This window comes from Ramularia collo-cygni (genome assembly GCF_900074925.1).
Source record: "Ramularia collo-cygni strain URUG2 genome assembly, contig: RCC_scaffold22, whole genome shotgun sequence".
Lineage (NCBI taxonomy): Eukaryota > Fungi > Ascomycota > Dothideomycetes > Mycosphaerellales > Mycosphaerellaceae > Ramularia > Ramularia collo-cygni.
The window spans coordinates 484516-506818 of record NW_019716276.1 but is presented as its reverse complement, the minus strand read 5'-3'; the positions used below and the strand labels follow the sequence as shown (position 1 = coordinate 506818).

Genomic DNA, 22303 nt, shown 5'->3' with positions numbered 1-22303 from the left:
CCTGAGGCATCCAGAAGTGTGTGATGCTGGGAAATATGGCCATTCTCAGGGTATTTCAATGACAAGCGCGTGGTGGGATATCGTGAAGCATACATAACGAGGGAGATGGACGATACAGTGCGGTGGAAATCATCGAGGTAAACTCCCCCGGAGTTAAGCGGAGATGTGTGATGGAAGCACGCAGTGACGCGGAATGATCGATCACAGGCGGGCAAGGTACCGGAAAGTAAGATGACTGCCCGGACGTCGACAACAAACCTGGAAGCACGACCACCCATCCACGTGCTGACGACGCACGCATCGTCCACTCCATCATCAACCTGGCGCCGTTCTGGAAAACCTTCCTGAAGCTGATCGGCAATGGCCACAAGTCTCATCGTCGCCTGCTCCCCTCCACCAGAAATCAGATTAGAGCTGGCATAGGAAGCTTCCGAAACACCTTTGTCCCATCTCTCCGACAGCGTGCTCAGAGCCAGATCTATCGTTATCTCGTTGCTCGACAGTCTCGCAAACAAAGCAAGAAACAGTCGTATCCTCGTACCCAATTCCTAGCCGGACCGGGAGGCGCAAGGCGAACTCGGGCGCGCTTCTTACCGACGAACAATGCGTCTGGCTCAGAGACGCGCAACATGGCCTATTCGGGACAGGGAGGCGTAGAGCCTGGCGCTCGGAGGAAGAAGCTGGCGGGTTACTTGAGGGCAGCAAACGACATACGGCAGAGCTACGTGCAGAGCTACTTTGGGACAGACGGCAATGGCGAGCACCACGGAGACCAGCAAGACGGCCCAGGGGCGTTCCCAGATGCTGCCGTGGTGCGGAGCGGGAATGAGGAGATGATACTCTTTCCAAGCTACGCCAGGAGGCACGTCCAAGGGAGGTCCCACAAGGCCACCACTCCTGGCCGCGAGATGACCGAGGAAGAGCTCTGGAAACGAGAGTGGGACAAGAATGAGGATGTGAATGCGGTGGTGGACGTGGACGTTCGTGGTTGGATATACACTCCACATCAAGGCCCGAGTACACGCAAACAGCGGATAGTCATAGGACTTGCGAGGCAACTTTCGGGTATTCCTGCACCATCATCTAATAGGCCAGCGGAGATGAGCTCCTCCAGCAGGACGTCCAGTCCATCTGGCAGCTTCCGTGTGTCGCCCGAGGAGCAGGATCTCATCTCCTTCGAGGCCGAGAGCATCAGGCGTAAAGGAGACCAAGAGGGACGCTACGCAGAACGTGGGGCATTCTCGGAACGGCCGAGTCGGGAAACAGACGCGGGGAGCATATATGGTGATGATACTACAGAGCGAGGTCGACAGCGAGCTTCGTACGGGAGTGCCACATCCTCACAAGGCTCGGACTCTGGCACCGTAACACCCGTCAGGAGATCATCATGGCAACAGCCGGGCAGAATGACCTCTGCCGAACTAGCCACGGCGAACAAGCACCTCTTGAACCGCCTGAAACCGTTCATGGCAAATCCCATGGCCAGGACTCCGATCAGTGCTTTCTTCTACAACTCCGAGGTTTCAAGACAATTGACGGTGTACACAGACGCCTCCGGCCACTTCACGGTCCGCGCTGCCTTAGACTTCATACCTACGCACGTCCGAGTGTTGGCGGGAGAGAGGCTTTCTGCCACGGAAGAGGTCGTRGTCACAACCCCCAAAGGCGTCAGTCTGATCAGTGACATTGACGATACCGTCAAACACTCTGCTATCAGTCTCGGAGCTCGGGAGATCTTTCGGCACGCCTTTATCAAAGACCTTGGCCAGTTGACGATCGAGGGGGTTAAAGAGTGGTACACAACTCTTCACGATATGGGTGTCAAGATGCATTACGTCTCCAACGCGCCATGGCAGATGTACCCTGTCCTGACCAGCTACTTCAAGCTGGCTTGCCTTCCAAAGGGGTCCTTTCACTTGAAGCAATACAGCGGCATGCTACAGGGCATCTTCGAGCCGGTCGCCGAGCGAAAAAAGTCCTCCTTGGATAAGCTCTTCTACGACTTCCCCGAACGAAAATTCATTCTGGTCGGCGACAGTGGAGAAGCTGATCTTGAAGTTTATACTGAGACTGCGCTCGAAAATCCCGGACGAGTGCTCGGCATCTTCATCCGCGATGTAACGACCACGCCCAAAACGGGCTACTTCGATTCCAACGACAGTCCTGGCGGTGGTAGCAAACGCCACTCTCGGAACGGGTCTCGTAATCCGAACCCAGATGCTCTAACCCAGTCCAAAAGGCTTTCGAGACCCAACGATATTCGCGATGATGAAGCAGAAATGAAAGCTGCCATGGCCGCATCTATGGTGAGTTGGGAAGAGGATGCCAGGCGAGCACGTAGATCGATCAACCCAGATGCCCTTTCGCCTGAGATGCCACGCAGATCGCGAGTGCCTCCTGGTCAGTCAACAACAGCTTCAACGGAAGAGGATTTGATCGACTTTTCCGAACCTGCCTCCTCAAAGCCTTGGACGGACGGTCCCAATCGCAAGCCATCTCCAGTACAGAAAAATGGCCCCGCGGCTCATAAACCTGCACCTTCTCCACCTCCTCCACCTAAGCCCGCAGGTTTACGAAGCCCGCCTCCTGATGGTACTAGCAAAGCCCCACCTCCTATACCAAGAAAGCCATCAAGTGCAGTACAACCATCCCTGCAACAACCCTCTCAGGGGCAAAGTCACAACCCATCACCGCTATCACAAGTCACCAGACAAGACTCGGCACGAAAACCCGCCCCTCCTTTGCCAGCCAGACCGCCAAGAACATATCGCGAAATGGCAAAGGACACACTTGCAAAGGCTCGCCCTGGCGGTGGAGCATGGCAATCTGAAATGCGCGCAGGCAACAGCCAGCCTAGCYCCCCGCATTCCCGCCCCATGTCATCTTTCCGATCTGTTGAGGATTTGCGACTCCCGGAAGCATCCTCTGGGAGATCAGCAGCTCCGCCGCCACCTCCACCTCGAAGAAACATGACCTCCACTTCCATACTACCGGCTTCGCAGCGATTCTCCGGCAGTGGCTGGGACGATATCGAATCTGGGGCAAGCAGTCCTGGAGAAGGCATGAGCAAAAAGGAGTATCTGTGGAAACAGCGGTGGGAGAGAGCCAGAAGTTTACTGGAGAGAAACGGAGTGACGCTTCGGACTTGGCGGAAGGGAGTCGATGTTGCGGACGTTTGCGTCAAGTTGGTGGAGATGGAGCTGAGGAAGATTGAAAAGGAATCGAAGAGTGGGAGATAAGATATACTCATGCCTGTGATGGCCAGCGAAGCGAATACCCTAGTTGAATAGATGAAGTGAAACGAACATTATTCATGTGTATGTATATACTACTGCGCCTCGCTTTCAAGTTCGTGGGACGATGATATCTTGCATCGAGCAAGAATCTGGATCTGAACCTCTGCGAGTGTAACCCCAGAGCAGTCTAGACGAGTTAAAGTGTCTTGGCGTTCGACGCGGGCTTCACGCGTAACGCGTCAACCTATATGTGCCTGCCGAGGACTTGACCCAATGACCACAACACCATGCAAACCCGATGGAATCCCACCTCGAAGCTCCTCCGAGGCAAGACTCACGAATCATAATCCACTTCGACTACGACTGTTTCTACGCCTCAGTCTTTGAAGTTGCCCGCCCCGAATTGAAGAGTCTTCCCCTGGGAATCCAACAGAAACAAATCCTCGTCACGTGCAATTATGAAGCCCGACGACGAGGTTTGCATAAATTGCAACTTGTTACTGATGCGAGGAGGATTTGTCCTGAAGTGGTGATTGAATTGGGGGAGGATATTGGTCGGTTTCGGGATGCGAGTAAGGAGTTGTGGGGGTTTATTAGAAGGTTCTCTTGGAGTGGGAAGGTGGAGCGGTTGGGGTTTGATGAGGTATAGATATATTTTTGTTTTGGGGTGTATTGGAGAAGGTTAGCTGATGATTTTTTCTTGGATAGGTATTCATGGATGTCAGCGATATTGTGGAATACAATCAAGACCTCTTGAATCGACACCATCTTTCCCATTCTTTCTTTCACACATCCCGAGAAGATCCCACGGCTGGATTCGAATTCGATGCGAATGTCATCGCAGGCCATACGTACCCCAAAGATTATGTCTACGATGCAGCTGCAGAAGAAGAAGATCTCGACGACCTCACGCTACGCCTCCGTCTTGGTAGCCATCTGGCACTACACATCAGACACCAGCTAGAGGAGCAGAAAGGATACACATGTACGGTTGGAATTGCCACGGATAAGCTCTTGTCCAAACTTGCAGGCAATCTCAACAAACCAAAAGGCCAGACTACTGTCATGCCGCCTTTGACGACTTTTCAAAAAGGTCGCCAGAGTAACGTGACGACTTTCATAGACAGCCACGACATCGGCAAGATTCCTGGAATAGGTTTCAAACTCGCCTTGAAGCTTCGCGAATTCCATCTCAAGCGTCCAGCAGAATTCGACAAGGGCTTGGTATATGGCGGAACAAAAGACAAAGTCACAGTAGCAGACATTCGAAACMACCCAGATGTCAATGCAGAAATGCTCGAACGTTTACTCGCTGGTCCTGGCTCCCCGCATGGTATTGGGGAAAAGATTTGGCGTTTGCTACACGGTGTGGACTATACTGAAGTCAGCGAGGCAAGAGCTGTTCCTCGACAGATCAGCATCGAGGACTCGTACATCCGACTCGATACAATGCCCGAAGTCATCAAACAGCTCACAACGCTAGCACAGAGTCTCATAACGCGCATGCGACTCGATCTTCTCGGTTCGGAAGACGATGATTTCTCAGACTCGGACAACAAGGAAGAAAAGCCACTTCCAACCCCCATCACACTCAGCGGTAGTAAAAAATGGCTCGCACATCCCAAAACCCTCCGCTTAACAACCAGACCCCGCCAACCTCTCCAACCAAACGGCTCTCGCGTCCGCTCATTCAAACGCATCTCTCATTCAGCTCCTTTACCAAGTTTCATCTTCAATCTCACAGAACGAGTGGATGTTTTGGCGGATAAACTCGTGAAAGAGTCGCTTTTGACCATGTTCCGCAAACTCCACCCGGGGAAATCCGGCTGGAATCTCAGTCTTGTTAATCTCGCTGTTATGAATATGGCGGAGACGGCGGGGGATAGTAAGAGTGCTAGTGGGAGGGATATTAAAGGCATGTTTAATCGGCAGGAAGACGTGCTTAGGGACTTTCGGGTTGTGGAGCCGCTGATCAAGGAGCCGCTGATCGAGAAGGAGCTGATCGAGAAGGAGGAGGAGACATTACTGGACAATCACATAGCGTCCTCCTCCGCGACTGTAGGAAATGACATGGCAGACGCGGAGGATGAGGATGAGGAGGAGATTGGTTGGGATGATGGAGATGGAGAGGAGAATCTTTTGCATCGCTGTGGGGTTTGTGGATTATCTCTGCCGGGTTTCGCTGTGGATGCTCATGCTCGCTTCCATATCCAGTAACGTTAATGCCCCCCAAAAGAAAAAAAAGAGAAAACGCCGATAATCACAGACTCTCCTTCTTCCCGAAAGTCAAGATCCCCCGCCCACCCAACACCGCGGTAGGTACTTCATGAGTGAAGAATTCCATGCATGCACACACATACACCCCGCCATATTCTTTCTTTCTTTCTTGCCCGCTCCTCTAGACATCAAAGTCCCCGGGAGGAGAGAGCAAGAGCAAACCACCAGTCAACTCCTTGATCCGCACCATACACTTCAAAGTCTCCGCCTCCGCCTTCTTCATAATACCCAACAACTCATCCAAATGCGCCTGATCCGCAGGTTTGATGTCTCCCTTTCCATTTCCCCCACCACCACCACCACCACCACCACCACCACCACCACCGCCGCCGCCGCACAATTCCAGACAGGCGAGATATTCATCCTGGGAATCCTTTTCTTTTAGTAGCGCGATTTGTTCCTGGGAAAATGAAAAAAACAAAAAATTAGCCAACCATATCTTGACGCCATTCGATAGAAATAGAAAAACCACTTACCTCTTCAAACGCCTTAATAATCCCCACACGATTCTCCCCCATCCACGAACTACCCGGAAACCCCCCCTCCTCATCATGACGCAGCGCGCGCAAAACATTACGATTGGAATCGCAGAGACGACGCGTGTTGTTGTAGTGAGGTTTAATAATCACTTCTTCTTCTTCTTCTTCTTCGTTCTCCACGTCGTCGTCGTCGTCGTCGGCGGCGGCTGCTACTTCGCGCGGATGATGATACATTAAGATGTGTGCGGCGATTAGGGAGTCGTGGGCTAGTGGGGTGTTGCGGATGGCATTGCCGGTGCTGTTGGTGGAGTTCTTGGGGTTGTTGGGGTAGGGGTTGGTCTTGTTCTTGGTGGTGCCGAAGAGACCGTTCATGTGCTCTGGACGGTGGATTTTGGGGGATGTGTAGAAGCCATCGAGGTGCGCGGGACGGAGGGGTTCGGTTGAGGAGGGGGAGTTGGTTGTGGTAGGAGGGGTTGGATGGGTCTGGGTTTTTGGTCAGTTGGAATGAAGTGATCTTACTCGAGTGTGTGTGTCTTTTCTGCTGATGTCGAGTGCGAGCGCTGATGAGGAGATGTGTGGATGGATGGATTTACTGTTTTCTTGAGGACGCCGCGCAGTTTCGCGCGTAGGCCACCCATTTTTTCCGTGGTGGTGGTGTGGGTGATGTTTTGGGTGGTGATGTTTTGGTGTTGATGTTTCGGTGTTGACGTTTTGGTTTGTCTTCAGCTGATGAAGTGAAGCATGCAAAACATTGGTGGTCACCCCACTTCGAAAGCACTCTCGAGGGTGGATGCACGTTTTGAATAATGGGAGGTCTGCCGAGTTGCAGCGCGGAAGATGATGTTGTGGGGGTCAACACAACAATGCAGTGAGGTTCCTGTGGTGTTGATTTCAATCAGTGTCACAATCTTGTTCGTTCGTACATATGGGGAAGAAATTTAGGAAAATATTGAGTCGACGACCGCGTTAATGAAGCGCCATAGGAACAGCTATTCATTTACCTTGAATGGGGTCTGGTCGAGCCTTGGTTTACTTCTCAGCCGAGTCGAGCAGTTTGGTGTCGTCGTTTTCTAGGCGGATGCGTACATTCGCCGCCGATACCAGCGATCCGGGTTCGATTGCCAAATACCAGAGACGTGCCTTTTGTCATCAGCGGAATATTACCCGCCTTCTTCGAGACCGTGCAATGAAAATGGACACGATGTGCTCTTTCGAACAATCGGATCCACAAATCCCCAAAAGAAAGGATGGGCGCTGTACAGATTTTGTTACATTCGTGTAATACATGCCTCAAGGAGTCGTAGACCGCATCCTATCAGCAGTCGAATCAAGACTCGGCGCCGGCACCTTAACCYCCATCCTCGGCCGCCTCAATTGCGCCTCCGTAACGCCCGCAGTCAACTTCGTGATGCCCATGACGGGCGGATCTCCCTTCTTGACAAACTCATACAGACCAGGTAGCTTGTTCCCAGCCAATCTCATCGCATCCTTGACGACCTGCTCGTGCACATCACCCTTCAATTCAAACAAAATCCTGCTCACCGGCATCCTAACCGCCCAATAGTCGAAACTACCCTTTCCCTTTCCCATTCTCTGGTCATTTCCTGAAGTGTACACCCCGATATTGGCAGACACGCGGTGGTAGAGACGGTACTTCATACCTCTCAGACGCTTCTTGATGGTTTCGTCTGCAATTTTAAGTGCTGAGGCTGAGATGCGTCGGTCGTGGTCTTTGAGACGGATACCATAATCACCCCACACAAGCGTGGTTCCTTTGGTGCTACCGCCCGTGGGTACTTTGCAGCGTCCTTTGCGCGATTTGGTCGATTCGCCGGCTTTGGGTGCCAGCCAGTTGAGGGAGCGAGGGGTTGTGCTGAACGCGCGGGTGTGGGATTGTGCTTGGATGCAGAGGGATTGCATTGCGGAGTGGAGGGCTAGGGATGGAGTCAGTTTGGTGTGGAGATTGGAGGGAAGGGGTATGTACTTGATGCTCGCGTCGCTAATAGCGACGGGCGGAGCTGCATTGTGGCCATGTTCACCGCTCGTGGTGCTCTCTTTAATCGGAGAGCCTGGCTATTGATGCTCGCGGGAGGCGTGAAGTTGAAGTCGGATCTATCCGGCCGGTGGCGGATCTATCCGAGATTCGAGATATGATCCGAGGCGCAAGGGCGGTACGATGATACCTATACGAGCTATGGATAMAGCATTGGGAATTTGGGAGCACGTTACAACCTCAACACCAACATCAAACATCAATTCTCGTCTTCTTGATTAGCACGAGAGGACAGCCGCATCGCTGACATGTCCAAACTACACGATGACGCTTCCGTGGGCAGTTATGCATTTGCTTCATCATCTTATTCTCCAATCACAAATGTGAGGTTCTAGTTCGATCTCTTCCTACTCACGCTCTCCCACCTGTTATCTCAACTACACTCCCTGTCATATATCTGGATTCCTCACTGTTGTCCATCACGATCAGCACAGCGTCATGCAGAAAAGAAGAAGAGCTCACCTGAACAGAAACGCGACCACATCCGCCACCTCATCGGCGGTACCCATCCGCCCCAGAGCAACCGATTGTTCTTGCCTTTTGATTGCCTCGGGACCCGCCACGACGCCTGCATTCGAAGGCGTATTAATGTATCCCGGCGCAACGGCATTCACGCGAATTTGTTTAGGTCCGAGTTCGAGAGCCATGGCCTTTGTGAAACCCACGATTCCCTACATTTAAGACGGGTCAGCACCAATCAACAGAATGGACTGTTTTGTTGGCTCTCATACCCATTTCGTCGCACAATCTGTCGCTCGGTTATTAGCAAAGTCTTTACTAGCCAGGCTATCAGCACGGAGACTTACAAATCGCATACTCAGGCGCGGCTGTAATACCCATCGTGGAGCTTACATTCACAATGCTACTCCCAGGTTTCATATGCGGAATGCCTAAGATACCAGAGCCGATCAGCCTACCTTCTAACAAGCCCAACTCATTGAAGAATATCACGATCTTCGGGAAATAACCTACAAGCCCTAGTAACATTATAAGTCCCTTTCAAATTTGTATTCATCAGCTTGTCAAAGTATTCGTCCGTTGTGCTGGTCAGCTKGTATGCGGTAGGGTTTACGCCCGCGCAATTGAAAACAAAATCCAGCGCTCCAAAGTTGCGGACCGTCTTCTTAACAAACTCATTGCAGCCTGCAGACGAACAAACGTCCAAAGTGGAGAGAAAATGTTGCTTGGAGTTGTCGGCACAAAGGGACTTTGTCTCCTCCAATCCCGTTTCGTTGATATCCGAGAGAGAAAGRCTGGCGCCTTGAGAAGCAAGTTTAATCGCCGTGGCTCGTCCGATGCCACTCGCTGCGCCGGTGATGAGGGCGACTTTGCCATCGAAGCGGAGAGGTGCTGCCATTGCGGATCAAAGGATTTGGGAACGATTTGAGTTGGCTGGGGGGGGGCAATCAATCATCAGAGTGTTCTGGGAGCTCTTCCTTGAAGCTTGATGTACGGGGTGCGGGGGCGATAGGTCAAGGGATCGGTTTGAGATAGGGCGAGTATCTTGATGAGAAGGCGACGAGAGTAATTACATTGTTCGTGATTTGTATACCATGTACTTTGAGCTCACCGCTGCGTAGACTGAAGATTGACAGTCTATGGTGGCTTTCTAGATCTGCATGCACCTGATATCTTCTCAACGTGTCAGAAACATACTCTCAGCTTGTACTTCTCCAGAAACCATCCTCACGTCAATTTTGGTGGCCATCAGAGTGTTCAGCCGGTCACTGATACATTATTAGCTCGGGTTGATCTGGCTCCTCACAGTCATCTTGGGTTAGCATGCAACGTCCTTCCTATTGCTTGTCATATCGATTGCCTCCAAAGAATCATTGAAATGATCATGGAACAAGGCATTGCCAGTAGTTCACAAGAGCGTCATATCTCAAGTCGTACGCCTCGAAACGTACTGGGAGCTATGATTCCTCATAGAGGAAGATGGCCGGTCCCAAGCAGTATCTTGCAGTATTCCCAGCGTTGAATACCACCCACTCATGCCTCAGTCTACTATAGCTGCTGCTGATCGCGGGCCTGGATTACCAGAAATCAAGATATTGTCCAGATGGAGATCGCCTTGCGAGAATCAGATCCTGTAACTTATCTAAGAGCAATGTCCTGTGTGAGTCGAACGATGATTGTCTTCTCAAGTGAGCGCGGCCCAGTCAGTCTCCAACGAATAATCCTAGATCCTCGAAAGGGGCTTACGAATGCTACAGGTGGACAGGACTCATATCTGCAGATTCGGGCAACCGAGGAAGAGAGGCAGAGTCATGCTCCGTGAAGAAGCGAGTCTCGAGGAAGTTCAAGGGCAGTCGGAGCGTCTTCCGATTGTAAGCGGGCGTCGTACGTAAGCCGTGTCATGGTTCTCCACCGGAGCATTGCAAGTCAAGTGCTGCTGGGGTGAGTTCCAGGAGAGATACTGCGGCTGATCGTTCGGAGAAGATGCCTGGTATCGTAGACCTTACAACACCAGCAGTCCTGGATGTACCTACAGTACAGTTACTCCTAGTACCGTGTATTTTCTAGCAAAGAGCATGACATAGCTTCAACTGTGAATGGATGATTTGCAAGAAGCTTATCTCACCAACTTATCCGGCAAGCGGGTCGAGCATCCACACCTTGGCATTTCCGGGGACAGCTCGCCCACATTGAGTCTAGCGCGATATATTCCTGACCTTTTGCTCTGTGCTCTCCTGCCGCAATCCGCAATCAATCCTTTGCGATGAGAAGGTAAAAATCTGCAACTCCCCGATGATGACTTTCGTCACATCCAACCCGAGGATTCTGCCATGAGTGCCAGTGATTCGCCATTGGCATTGGCAACACATCAAATATGAGTCGAATTGGCTTGCAACGTTTGGCTCTACTGCCCTCGGCGGCGGTACGGAGTAATACTCCTTTGGCCCATTCATGGACGAGGCTCTCCTCCAACACAGTACGCCCCGCGGTTTGCAGAAATGGGCTTCCAAATGGACCAACAAGACCACAATTCCGTTCATTGAGTACAAGTCCCTCTCAGCAATTCGACGGCGAGGATGAAGGAACGTACAGCGAAGCCAACAACGAACATGCCGTCATCTCAACATTCGATCTGTTCTCGGTCGGCATCGGTCCTTCCTCCTCACATACCGTCGGACCCATGCGAGCAGGCAAGATTTTTGTAGCCGATCTAGTCGAAGCCGATGTGTTGCAAAAGGTTCACCGTATCAGGGTTGGTATCTATGGAAGCCTCGCGTTGACCGGAGAAGGCCATATGACTCCATCGGCCATCCTACTAGGCCTCGAAGGCGCCAACGTCGAGACTGTTGACACTGCTCATGTCCCGGCAAGGTTCAGTGAGATCAAGTCGTCTAAGAAGCTATTTCTGGGCCAGCACTTGACAGAGGATCCTACCAAGGGGAAGGAGATCGATYTCGACTATTCTCGTGACTTTGTCTGGGAATGGGGGCGAAAGCTGCCATTGCACAGCAACGGGATGCGATTCACCGTCTTTGACAAGTATGGAGATGTGCTGGCCACGAACGACATGTTCAGCGTTGGGGGTGGCTTCGTAGTCAACGGCGCTCTTTCTGTCAACGCCGCAGCTCCAGAGACCGAAGTCGCAGGTACAAGGCATCCAGTGGATCTGGCTGAAAACATGTACTACAAGAAAATCCGTCGATCCCAAGTCAAGGGCGATCGAAGGACGGGACCTGAGATTAAGCATCTCCCCAACGTCGACGAAGGTCACGCTGCGTTACTCGAGCCTGGAAATCAAGACGATGTGGTTGGAGGGCTTGCAACCACTCAGCAGTCAGCGAACAGTGTCGAGGCTGCTTCAGAAGAGACCAAGTCCCCGCAGCCAACATATCAATACGCCTTCCGGGATGCCGCCAGCTTACTTGCCATGTGTCGAAAGCATAACTTGACGATTGCTCAGCTGGTCTACGAGAATGAGAAAAGCCATGGATATACTGACGAACAAATTTACTCTAAACTTTCGCGGATATGGCAGGTCATGGATGCCAGCATCCTGGAGAGCGTTCAAGCTCAGCCAGATGCAGTCCTACCGGGCTCCTTGAAGTTGAAGCGCCGGGCACCAGCTCTCTATCAGCGACTGACTCGTGGCATGTACCCATCCGTCTCCAAGGAGCATGTGGTGATGGGTTCCCAGAAGCCCACCACATCCACGGACAATGCAGCAAGCTCAACCACCACCACCACCACCAGCAAAGCATTGACCCAAGCAGGAAATCAAATCCACGGCATAGGCCTTCGTAGACGATCTCCAGTCCGGACACACGGCTCTCTAGAGCATCCCATCCTGCCCTCACCAACCCGCCGGACCACATTCCAAACCATGGACTATCTGACCGTCTACGCCATCGCCGTAAACGAAACCAACGCGGCCGGCGGCAGAATCGTAACAGCCCCCACAAACGGTGCAGCAGGCATAATTCCCGCAGTCCTAAAGTACATAATCGAATTCATCTCCGACGACCCCGACCGCGACATCCCTCAATTCCTCCTAACAGCAGCCGCAATTGGAATGCTCTACAAACGCGGCGCAACCATTTCCGCGGCGGAAGGAGGCTGCATGGCAGAAGTAGGCGTCGCTTGCTCCATGGCCGCGGGCGCCTTCGCAGCTTGCATGGGCGCCAGTCCCGAAACCATCGAACAAGCAGCCGAAATCGGCATCKAACATAATCTCGGCCTCACATGCGATCCCATCGGTGGTCTGGTGCAAGCCCCTTGTATCGAGRGGAATGCCCTGGGGGCGATTAAAGCTATAAGCAGTGCGAATCTCRCTCTGAGTTCCGATCCAGGCACGCAAAAAGTTCGACTCGATGATGCCATTCATGCTATGCGGTTGACGGCCAAGGGAATGCGGAATGAGTTTAAAGAGACGAGTTTGAGTGGTTTGGCGACTAGTGTGGCGCTGAATATTCCTGTTAGCGTGCCCTCGTGCTGAGCGGGTGATCTGGGAGGATTGGGTGGTTGAGATAGCTCGAGAGATAGGTAGAAAAGGGGGGGTTTCTCCTCGACTAAGGTATGACACTTGGGACAAATCTATTGCAGCGCACTCATGTTTGCTACGATTTCTTGAAAGGCCATTGCACAGATTGAGGGAGTCGGGCTTCTCGTGCCCTCCCACAGCAGGTCGATGCCCATCTGCTCGTGTAATAATAGTCACTGCCGCGTGCACAAGATCTTGAAAGGACAGGATCTCGCCTACTGGGATACCGAAGACATGAGCTAGCTTTTGACGAGWTTGTCTAAGATGCTTGAGTGAAGCCATGGGCCGTACGGCTACCTCATACCTACTGTACGACTTCTTCTAGTACTTTGCACTACCCGATCAACATCTGCTCGCTCATCAACATCTTCAGCTCGTCAAACATGCACTCGCTTATCTCACATGCCTTCAAACATGCATCCTGCTGTCCCACATTCCTTCAACAACCTTCCCACATCGCCACCCTCACTTCTTCGCCCTACCCTTCCCCTTCTTCGGCTTAACATCTTCCTCCTCATCCTCCTCGTCATCGTCAACCGCAGCCTTGTTCCTCTTGCTCCCCGCAGCTTTACTCCCACTCGCTTTACTGGAAGCCTTGCTACCACCAGCAGTGCTGGCTCTCTTCTTCTTCGGCTTAGCAACGTACTTGTCCTTACTCAAATCCGCTTCAACATTGTCCTCTTCCTTGACATCATCAAGAGGAGCCTCGTCTTCACTCTCATCGAAAGCTTCTTCCAAATCAGGTTTTTCTTTCGGAGGGGCTTTCTTTGGCGCTACGACCTCGCTGGCTTTCATAAACGGCAACGGGTGGGATTGGAGATTGTATCTGTTGGGGTTTATTAGTGAATCCTTGTTGTTGGAGGGCCGCGTGGGCGCAACTTACAATCGTGTAAAAGTAGACTTGGCCTGCGTCTCAATCTTGATGTTCTCCATATCTGCTTGGCCGACGCCGAGTTCCAATATCGCATCCCAATCGTCCTTGGTCAAGTAGTAGGAATCCATCAGTTCAATGATCTCAGGAACAGCCTCTTTGCCCTCGTCACGCAACTTCACAATCAGCTTTTCGAACAGCATCGGGAGATACGTCTGTCGAATCTCATGTCGATCTGCCGAAACACGTAACCGCATGTGTCCCTGAATCTCCTTGATGAATCGCATCAACTTGCCTTGGTTTGAGTTCTTGCCCAGCCAGGAGGTGAATTGGGTCTTGTGGCCCGCCATGCTTCCATATACGAAAGAAGCGGGGCGGACAAAGGAGAAGATGGCATGCGCGGGCATCAGCGACCACTGCTGCTGAGACCCGTGGATCATCCTGTCGACCAAATCTCCATCGCTAATGGAGTCCGCGGCTTTGCTGACCAGGTCCAGTTCAGAGAGGCGCTTCCTTTTGGGGTTGCCGTTGTGTTGGTTGCTTCGCTGAGGATTTGTGCCCAGGTAATTTTCCTGGAGCATCAGCGGCGCAAATTCGTGGTCGTTGAAGTACAACTCAGTCTTGTCGTTCAAGCTAGAATTCGCGGATGGGTTGAACAACCCACCGCCAAGGATCTTTCCAACCATGTCCCAGGGTTTGAGAACGATGTGCTTCTGCCATGCTTTGCTCATGTCCTTGCTGTCCTCGAAGGAGAGGTTTTGCGAATCCAGCTTCGCCGTACTGATCATGTTGACAACCTGTCGAATGTCCGCGCCGGAACCCTCAATCAATGCGTTGATAACGTTGGGTGGCATCTTGAGTCCTTCGCGGAAGGCGATTGTGGATATCCGACTGCGAATCATGTCGGTCGTGGGACGACGGAATGGAAGGTCGAAGGTGACAAAGTCGAATGGCTTCATCTTTGGCAATTTTCGATCGTTGCAAATGAGGATCATGGGAACTTGCGTCTTTTTGCAGACGGCAGCCAACGCACCGACACCGCCACGATCTCCAGCACTCATGCCATCAACCTCATCCATGATCAGCACTAGCTTCTTCTTACCAACCTCAATGTCGTCACTTCCACTCGCAAAGTAGCCCATGAGCGATGTTGTGGACATGACACCTTTCAGTCCATTCTCAACAAGCTTCTTCGAGCGGGTGTCGGATGCGTTGGACTCAACAATATCATAGCCTTCCATTTTGGCAACCAGATGAGCAGCAGTGGTCTTGCCAATACCGGGCGGACCGTGTATCATGATTGCTCGATGCGTACCGCTGCCATCCTTGCCAGGCATCTTGAAGCCAGTTCGCTGATTCTTGGGGAACATGCGCAACCACGTTTGCAGCTTTATGACTTGAGCCTGATTTCCGCAAATCTGGCTCAAAGATTGCGGTGCATAGCGAACAGTCCACAATCGAGAGTCTGGCGCATCTGCAGCCGCCTTTGCCTTGGCTTGTTGAGGAGCTGACGATGTTTTCGCTGTCGTGGTAGATTTCGATTTAGCAGCAGCGGCCGCTTTTGCCTTTTCCTGTGCATCGATCTCCGCTGCAGCCGCACGAATCTTCTCCTCTTCCTTAGCCTGCTTCTCGGCCTGCTTCTCAGCAGCTGCACCGTCACCACCGTTGGCAGGAAGCTTGCTGATCAGCGCGAACAATCCCTCCTCGTTGATGACCTTGAGGCCGAGTTTCTCGATAGTCTCCAGCTTCTTTGGTCCAGCATCCTCGCCGAGTACCACAAAACTGGTGTTCTTCGAGGGTGCTGTCATGACGTGACCACCATACTGCTTGACCAGAGCCTGGCCCTGCTCTCGACCAAGCTGCTGAAGCTGACCAGTGAAGACAAATTTAAGCCCAGCCAGACAGTTATCATTTCCAGTTGGGATGTCGGCAGAAGAGAGTGCTCCAGCTGGAACCGCAGAATTGGCATGCGCTCCAAATTGGAACGTTTTCTTCTTCTCACCATCATCGTCTGCTTTGGGTGGAGGCGGCGGAGGTTCGATGGTAGGAATGCTGTCGAAAATGGCCTTGAGCTCTGCGCTGTCTTTGGGGGCGTTCTTTTTGGCAGGTGTCGCTTTCTTGGTGGGAGCCGCACGCTTCTTGGCTGGCTTTGCTTGCTCTATTTCCAAATCGTCATCGTCCTCATCCAGAGCAGTTGATTTGCGCTTGGCTGACGCTTTGGCGGGTGTCTTCTTCGCAGGCTTGTTCTCGACAATCCTCTCGTCTTCGTCAGGGACGACCACATCATCCTCTGGATTGGTATCCTTCATATCAACATCGCCGTCAGGGGTGAAGTCGTCCTCGTCATCATCCTTGATCTTCTTCTGCTTGCCGCTCTGCCTCTTCTTGGGCACAAGTGGCAGGTCATCCTCGTCATCCGTGGCCTCTCGATAGTCATCTCCAAGACGCCGTCCCGTAGCAGCAGACACTTTTGCAACATCATCCGCGTCACCCTCCAGATCGTCATCGGGGAAGTCATCTGCATCTAGATCGACATAATGTGTTTCCTTCTTCGTTCGAGTCGACGCACGGCCATTGGGTGTGCTTTTGGCGCTCTTGCTCTTCGCAGCAGGCTTCTTCTTGGGCGTCTCTTCTGCGGGCGCTTTCTTGATGGGCTTGGGTCTTACATCAGCGGTCCGCTTGGGCTTGCCTTTGGCAAAGAAGTCATCTGCCGTTGTTTCCTCCAGCTCAGGTTCTGGCTCGGGCTTCTTCGCGGTTGTTTTCTTCGACGCAGCAGCTTTCTTGGTCGCAGGCTCCTCGTCTTCATTATCATCATCGTCGTCTTCCACAATTTTGCGGCCACGCCCACGCTTCTTCGTCTTGTCCTCGGCCTTGGGCTTGGGTTTCTCGGCCACGGTGCCTGCAGGTTTGCCACCGAAAAAGGAGCGGATATCAGTCGGCATGATGGCAGCTCCAGCGCATCAGTCGGATTTGAATGGTTTTGGTGGTGGAAGATGGAGGATGTGAAGTTGGTGGCAAGCTGTGGTCGTGATTGAGATCATTCGCGCCAGGCGCGTCAAGGCACGCGTTCGGAAAGTCGACGGCTCTAGGCTGCCGCACAAATTCCATCTGAGCAGCTCAAGGCAACATTCGAACGTGACAACCTATCACAACACAATGCAGGATCATGATGGCCTGAAAAAGGACACGCCCACGAAGCCACCACCCAAATATAGCATCTTCGATGTTCCCGCACCGTTGAGACAACTCTTTGCACGCTACCCATTGCTCACATACGATGCGAACGAGCTGCCATTGGATTCTCCACGTCGAAGAGATGAGCACACCCTTCATATCTTCACGACTGAAGAGGATGCAAAGAATGGAAGGCCAAGCTACAATCCCAGCTGTTTGAAGTGGCAGACCTTTCTCCAATTCTCTGGTCTGTCATTTCGGCTTGTGAAATCGAACAACCATGCCTCTCCTTCAGGAGCTCTACCGTTTCTACAACCTGCCGTGAAAGGCACAGATTTGCTGGACCCAGTCCCGAGTAACAGACTCAAGAAGTGGCTGGCAGCGCAACGACCTGGACAGAAAGCAGCAGATGCAGACGAAGACATTCGATACGAAGCCTATGCTTCACTATTAGATAATCGTGTTCGCAAAGCATGGGTATGATTACAATCTCCGCTCTCAAAAGATTCTCCTTGCTAATGGCCTCCACACCAGCTGTACCAACTCTATCTTTGCCGCGCAAACACCGCCTTGATGCACCGCCTCTACGTCGCACCTTGTTCATCCAACTTCCTGGTTCAATATGCCATCTCATCGCAGCTACGATCAGCAGCCGAAACCGAGCTGGTTAAATCCTCCGGTACGACCGTGGTCTCGGCCAAGGATTTGATTCGCGATGCAGAGGATGCATTCGAGGCGCTCTCGACTCTGCTGGGTGGGGATGAGTGGTTTTTCGGGAAGCAAAAGCCTGAACTGTTCGACGCAAGCGTGTTTGCCTATACCCAGTTGGTGCTGGATGAGAAGCTTGGGTGGGAGGAGAATCCGCTTGGGGATGTGCTGAAGGAGAAGCATGGAAACCTTGTCAGGCATCGAGAGAGGATCGCGGGAGAGTACTACTAGCATGGAGTGGGAGATGTTACAACTCCGCTCATATCTCACGAGTCGCCTGCATGATGGAGATGGAGTGCGACTCCTTTTCGCCTCGCCCATGTATTTTCCGTTGCGACATTGCAGTATGCATAACACGTGTCCTTGTATACTACCTCATCCTCCCCGAGCATTGCTATTTCGTGTCAATCAAGTCAATGTTTGTATGTTGGCATAGTCGAAGGTATCTGTCTCATCATCTCATGACTCTCATCTCATGCAAGCAAGCTTGTAGAGATCGGGCTTGGCGCCATACTCCGGGGGAGCTCAAGGGACACGTCAAGCTACTTCACTGACCTTCACGAGACGATCTTGAGCCATTGACGCCTCCAACAAACCACCCGCCATGGCTCACGACACCGCCGGGTCCGATTTCTTCTTCAAGGGAGAGAGCGGACGCAACACGCGAGGCCTGCTCCGTCTGATCATCCTCTGCACCATTGCCGCAGCTGCCATTTCCGCCCGTCTCTTCTCCGTCATCCGCTTCGAGAGCATCATCCACGAATGTAAGCATTGAAACCTGCACTCGCTATCCCCTGGAGATACACTTACTCACATATCCCTCACTCAGTCGATCCTTGGTTCAACTTCCGCGCAACAAAATACCTGGTCAGCAACGGCTTCTACAACTTCTGGGACTGGTTCGACGACCGAACATGGCATCCTCTCGGTCGTGTCACCGGTGGCACGCTCTACCCGGGTCTGATGGTCACCTCGGGTGCCATCTACCACGCCCTCCGCGCGTTGGCGATGCCCGTCGACATTCGCAACATTTGCGTCCTTCTCGCACCCGCTTGCTCTGGTCTCACGGCCTTTGCAACATACCTCCTCACCTCCGAAATCAGCGACAGCCCCTCCGCGGGTCTCCTAGCTGCCATCTTCATGGGAATCGCCCCAGGATACATCAGCAGAAGTGTGGCTGGTTCGTACGATAACGAGGCCATTGCCATCTTCCTGCTGGTCTTCACCTTTTACCTGTGGATCAAGGCTGTGAAAGAGGGAAGCATCATGTGGGGAGCCCTGACAGCGCTTTTCTACGGATACATGGTCAGCGCGTGGGGTGGATACGTCTTCATCACCAACCTGCTGCCTCTGCACGCCTTTGTGCTGATTTGCATGGGACGCTTCAGCCCGAGACTGTATGTCAGCTACACGACCTGGTATGCGTTGGGAACGTTGGCCAGCATGCAGATTCCCTTCGTTGGATTCCTTCCAATCCGCAGCAGTGACCACATGGCTGCTTTGGGTATCTTTGGTCTCATCCAGTTGGTCGGCGCTGCCGAGTACGTCCGCTACCAGCTGCCATCCAAGCAGTTCCAGACCCTGCTTCGTGCAATGGTCTTGATCGTCTTTGGTGTTGCATTCGGTGGCCTGGTACTTCTGACGGTCTCGGGAACCATTGCGCCATGGAGTGGCCGTTTCTACTCCCTCTGGGACACTGGATACGCCAAGATCCACATTCCCATCATTGCATCCGTTTCTGAGCATCAGCCTACTGCATGGCCTGCCTTTTTCTTCGACTTGAACATGCTCATCTGGCTGTTCCCGGCCGGTGTCTACATGTGCTTCCGCACTCTCCGCGACGAACAGGTCTTCATCGTCATCTACGCTGTGCTTGCCAGCTACTTCGCCGGTGTCATGGTTCGTCTGATGTTGACGCTCACTCCTGTGGTCTGTGTAGCCGCAGCTCTTGCTCTCAGCCAGATCTTGGACACATTCATGCTATCCAGCACCCCAGCGCCACAGCCTGAGCCCAAGGCCAATGGCAGCACGAATGGTTCTGCCAACATTACCGACAAGATTCAAGCTGCTCTTCCCGAGTCTCTGCGCTCAACCAAGGCGCCGCTGGTCGGCATCTACAGCTACCTTTCCAAGTCTGTCATTACTGGAGCCATCACCGCTTATCTCCTCCTCTTTGTGTTGCATTGCACATGGGTGACCTCGAACGCCTACTCCTCACCGTCCGTCGTGCTTGCGTCTAAACTACCCGATGGCAGCCAGCACATCATTGACGACTACCGTGAAGCCTACTACTGGCTGCGGCAAAACACTCACCAGACTGCCAAGGTCATGAGCTGGTGGGATTACGGCTACCAAATTGGTGGTATGGCTGACCGAYCGACGCTTGTTGATAACAACACCTGGAACAACACACATATCGCCACCGTCGGCAAGGCAATGTCCAGCCGGGAGGAGGTGTCCTACCCTATCATGAGACAGCACGAAGTGGACTACGTGCTTATTGTGTTTGGAGGACTGCTAGGATACAGCGGTGACGACATCAACAAGTTCTTGTGGATGGTTCGAATCGCTGAGGGTGAGCACCATCTTGACAATGTAACAACGAAATTTATTGCTAACAACTTTACAGGCATCTGGCCCGATGAGGTCAAGGAGCGCGACTACTTCACTCCACGTGGCGAATACCGTGTTGACGACCAAGCAACGCCAACCATGCGCAACTCGCTCATGTACAAGATGAGCTACTACAACTACAACTCCCTCTTCCCAGCCGGTCAGGCCACGGACCGCGTACGAGGAAGCAAAGTCCCAGCCGAGGGACCCGAGCTCTCCACTCTTGAGGAGGCATTCACCAGTGAGAACTGGATTATTAGAATTTACAAGGTCAAGGATCTTGACAACCTTGGCCGATCGCATCAAGATGCGGTTGGGTTCGAGAAGGGCAACAAGAAGAAGGTCAAGGCGGGGAAGAGGAGAGGACCGAGAGTCCTGAGAGTTGAATGAGTGTGAGGGAAGTGCTTTGTATGATAGTCTTCAAAAGCATGAAGTAGATTTTGGGAAATATGTATCAAATCACTTTAACGCAGCCGCTGAAATTACAGTGGAAAAATGAGGACATCCGCCGGTACTCTCGAGAATAAAGTCAACTCGCGGGAGGGCGTTCTTGAGAGAACCACACTCGGCTCACACTGTTGGTGAAGTGTAGGGTGCTCTCTTGACGTAATGCGGGTTTTGTATGCTGCTACGACGGGCCAGGAGTAAAGATCTCCTACTGGGCTTTCTCGCGAATGGACCTTGGAATGTAAGGACGATGGTTGTTCGCAGGCTCGATTTTCTCCGAGTGGTGGGATTTATGCACATGCTTTTCTTGAATAAAAGCTGGCTTGTTGGAACGCCTGCGTACCTTATGGCTCAAGTACCTAATGGACCTCTATGGGACGGCAAACTCCCTCAATGTCTCATATGCAGAGCCCCAGCACCAAGATCAGCCCAAGCACGATACATGATGCGGTGGGTTGAGGTGAATGCATGGAGATGTCTGAAGAACAGCCTACCCCAACCCTAACCCTGACATTCACCCCCGCCAAAAACATTGGCAACGACCTGGCGGGACGCTTCTGCCCCGCGCCTTCCCTTCCCTTGAAACCAACCCCACTTCACATGAACTAAACAATAACCACACCATCTTTCTCTCCTCCAACAATGGCAGAAGTCGCCTCCACCGCGCCCCATCCGGCCAAGAATGTAATCTACTGCGGCGTCTGCTCGCTACCACCAGAGTACTGCGAGTTTGGCGGTAAATCACCCCCAGCCCTCCAACTGAAGAGCCATCTCCAACTAACATCCTTCCCCATTCACAGGAACCACCAAGAAATGCTCCGACTGGCTGTCAGAGAACCACCCACAACTTCACTCCACCCTCTACTCCGACGCCGCCCTCTCCGCAAACCTCAGCACCCTCTCCGTAGACGCCCAGAAGCGCGCCGAAAAAGATGCAATCAAAAAAGCAGCCAAAGCCGAAGCAGCCGAAGCTCGCGAGTCCGAGAAGCGCGCCGCCAGTAAAATCATCATCAAGCGCGTGGAGCGTAATAAACGTAAATACGTCACGGAGATTTCGGGTTTGGAGGCCTTTGGACTGGATTTGAAAGCCACGGCCAAGGCGTTTGGAAAGAAGTTTGCGACGGGTAGTAGTGTGACCAAGACGGCGAGTGGTGGAGAGGAGATTACGGTGCAGGGAGATGTCAGTGATGATGTGGTGGATTGGTTGGGTGAGCATCATGAAGGAATTCCGGAGGACAATATTGAGTGCGTGGAGGACAAGAAGAAGAAGTCTGCTCCTACTGTTTGAGGGGAAGTGCTGTGTGTTTGTTGAGCGAAAGCATGAGTTGGGTGTTGTGGGCATAGATAACTATACGGCAGCATGGAGTTGACGAGATCAGACGAGAGACGAGACGAGACAGTGCACTGTAGAGAGTGTAGGAGTCCAAGATTCTGGATTGGAACAATCTC

The 22303-nt window shown here is 52.5% G+C and overlaps 10 protein-coding genes; 6 read left to right on the top strand and 4 right to left on the bottom strand.

Moving 5' to 3' along the window:
• Window positions 1-629: 629 nt before the first annotated feature.
• RCC_10528 (related to actin cytoskeleton organization and biogenesis) lies at window positions 630-3239 on the top strand (the record flags this gene model as incomplete). The annotated part of the gene is made up of 1 exon (XM_023775756.1): window positions 630-3239. One exon carries the CDS (start codon window positions 630-632, stop codon window positions 3237-3239), a length of 2610 nt encoding a protein of 869 aa, XP_023631524.1.
• Window positions 3240-3534: 295 nt separating this feature from the next.
• RCC_10527 (related to DNA Polymerase iota (POLI)) lies at window positions 3535-5453 on the top strand (the record flags this gene model as incomplete). XM_023775755.1 has 2 exons in its annotated part: window positions 3535-3879; window positions 3945-5453. 2 exons carry the CDS (start codon window positions 3535-3537, stop codon window positions 5451-5453), a joined length of 1854 nt encoding a protein of 617 aa, XP_023631523.1.
• A 181-nt stretch (window positions 5454-5634) lies between these two features.
• On the bottom strand, window positions 5635-6630 carry RCC_10526 (uncharacterized protein; the record flags this gene model as incomplete). XM_023775754.1 has 3 exons in its annotated part: window positions 5635-5913; window positions 5990-6475; window positions 6586-6630. 3 exons carry the CDS (start codon window positions 6628-6630, stop codon window positions 5635-5637), a joined length of 810 nt encoding a protein of 269 aa, XP_023631522.1.
• A 652-nt stretch (window positions 6631-7282) lies between these two features.
• RCC_10525 (related to ribosomal protein L16 precursor, mitochondrial) lies at window positions 7283-8025 on the bottom strand (the record flags this gene model as incomplete). XM_023775753.1 has 2 exons in its annotated part: window positions 7283-7926; window positions 7977-8025. 2 exons carry the CDS (start codon window positions 8023-8025, stop codon window positions 7283-7285), a joined length of 693 nt encoding a protein of 230 aa, XP_023631521.1.
• A 371-nt stretch (window positions 8026-8396) lies between these two features.
• RCC_10524 (related to estradiol 17-beta-dehydrogenase 8) lies at window positions 8397-9402 on the bottom strand (the record flags this gene model as incomplete). XM_023775752.1 has 5 exons in its annotated part: window positions 8397-8454; window positions 8508-8716; window positions 8777-8793; window positions 8852-8935; window positions 9018-9402. 5 exons carry the CDS (start codon window positions 9400-9402, stop codon window positions 8397-8399), a joined length of 753 nt encoding a protein of 250 aa, XP_023631520.1.
• A 1476-nt stretch (window positions 9403-10878) lies between these two features.
• RCC_10523 (probable L-serine dehydratase 2) lies at window positions 10879-12996 on the top strand (the record flags this gene model as incomplete). The annotated part of the gene is made up of 1 exon (XM_023775751.1): window positions 10879-12996. The coding sequence occupies one exon, from the start codon at window positions 10879-10881 to the stop codon at window positions 12994-12996; it is 2118 nt and encodes a 705-aa protein (XP_023631519.1).
• A 510-nt stretch (window positions 12997-13506) lies between these two features.
• Window positions 13507-16854, bottom strand: RCC_10522 (related to replication factor C, subunit RFC1 (large subunit); the record flags this gene model as incomplete). XM_023775750.1 has 2 exons in its annotated part: window positions 13507-13867; window positions 13925-16854. 2 exons carry the CDS (start codon window positions 16852-16854, stop codon window positions 13507-13509), a joined length of 3291 nt encoding a protein of 1096 aa, XP_023631518.1.
• A 214-nt stretch (window positions 16855-17068) lies between these two features.
• RCC_10521 (related to mitochondrial outer membrane protein (Sam35)) lies at window positions 17069-18025 on the top strand (the record flags this gene model as incomplete). XM_023775749.1 has 2 exons in its annotated part: window positions 17069-17563; window positions 17621-18025. 2 exons carry the CDS (start codon window positions 17069-17071, stop codon window positions 18023-18025), a joined length of 900 nt encoding a protein of 299 aa, XP_023631517.1.
• A 373-nt stretch (window positions 18026-18398) lies between these two features.
• Window positions 18399-20797, top strand: RCC_10520 (probable oligosaccharyltransferase, STT3 subunit; the record flags this gene model as incomplete). XM_023775748.1 has 3 exons in its annotated part: window positions 18399-18558; window positions 18624-20369; window positions 20424-20797. The coding sequence occupies 3 exons, from the start codon at window positions 18399-18401 to the stop codon at window positions 20795-20797; spliced, it is 2280 nt and encodes a 759-aa protein (XP_023631516.1).
• Window positions 20798-21496: 699 nt separating this feature from the next.
• On the top strand, window positions 21497-22142 carry RCC_10519 (probable Translation machinery-associated protein 22; the record flags this gene model as incomplete). XM_023775747.1 has 2 exons in its annotated part: window positions 21497-21590; window positions 21655-22142. 2 exons carry the CDS (start codon window positions 21497-21499, stop codon window positions 22140-22142), a joined length of 582 nt encoding a protein of 193 aa, XP_023631515.1.
• Window positions 22143-22303: the final 161 nt, after the last annotated feature.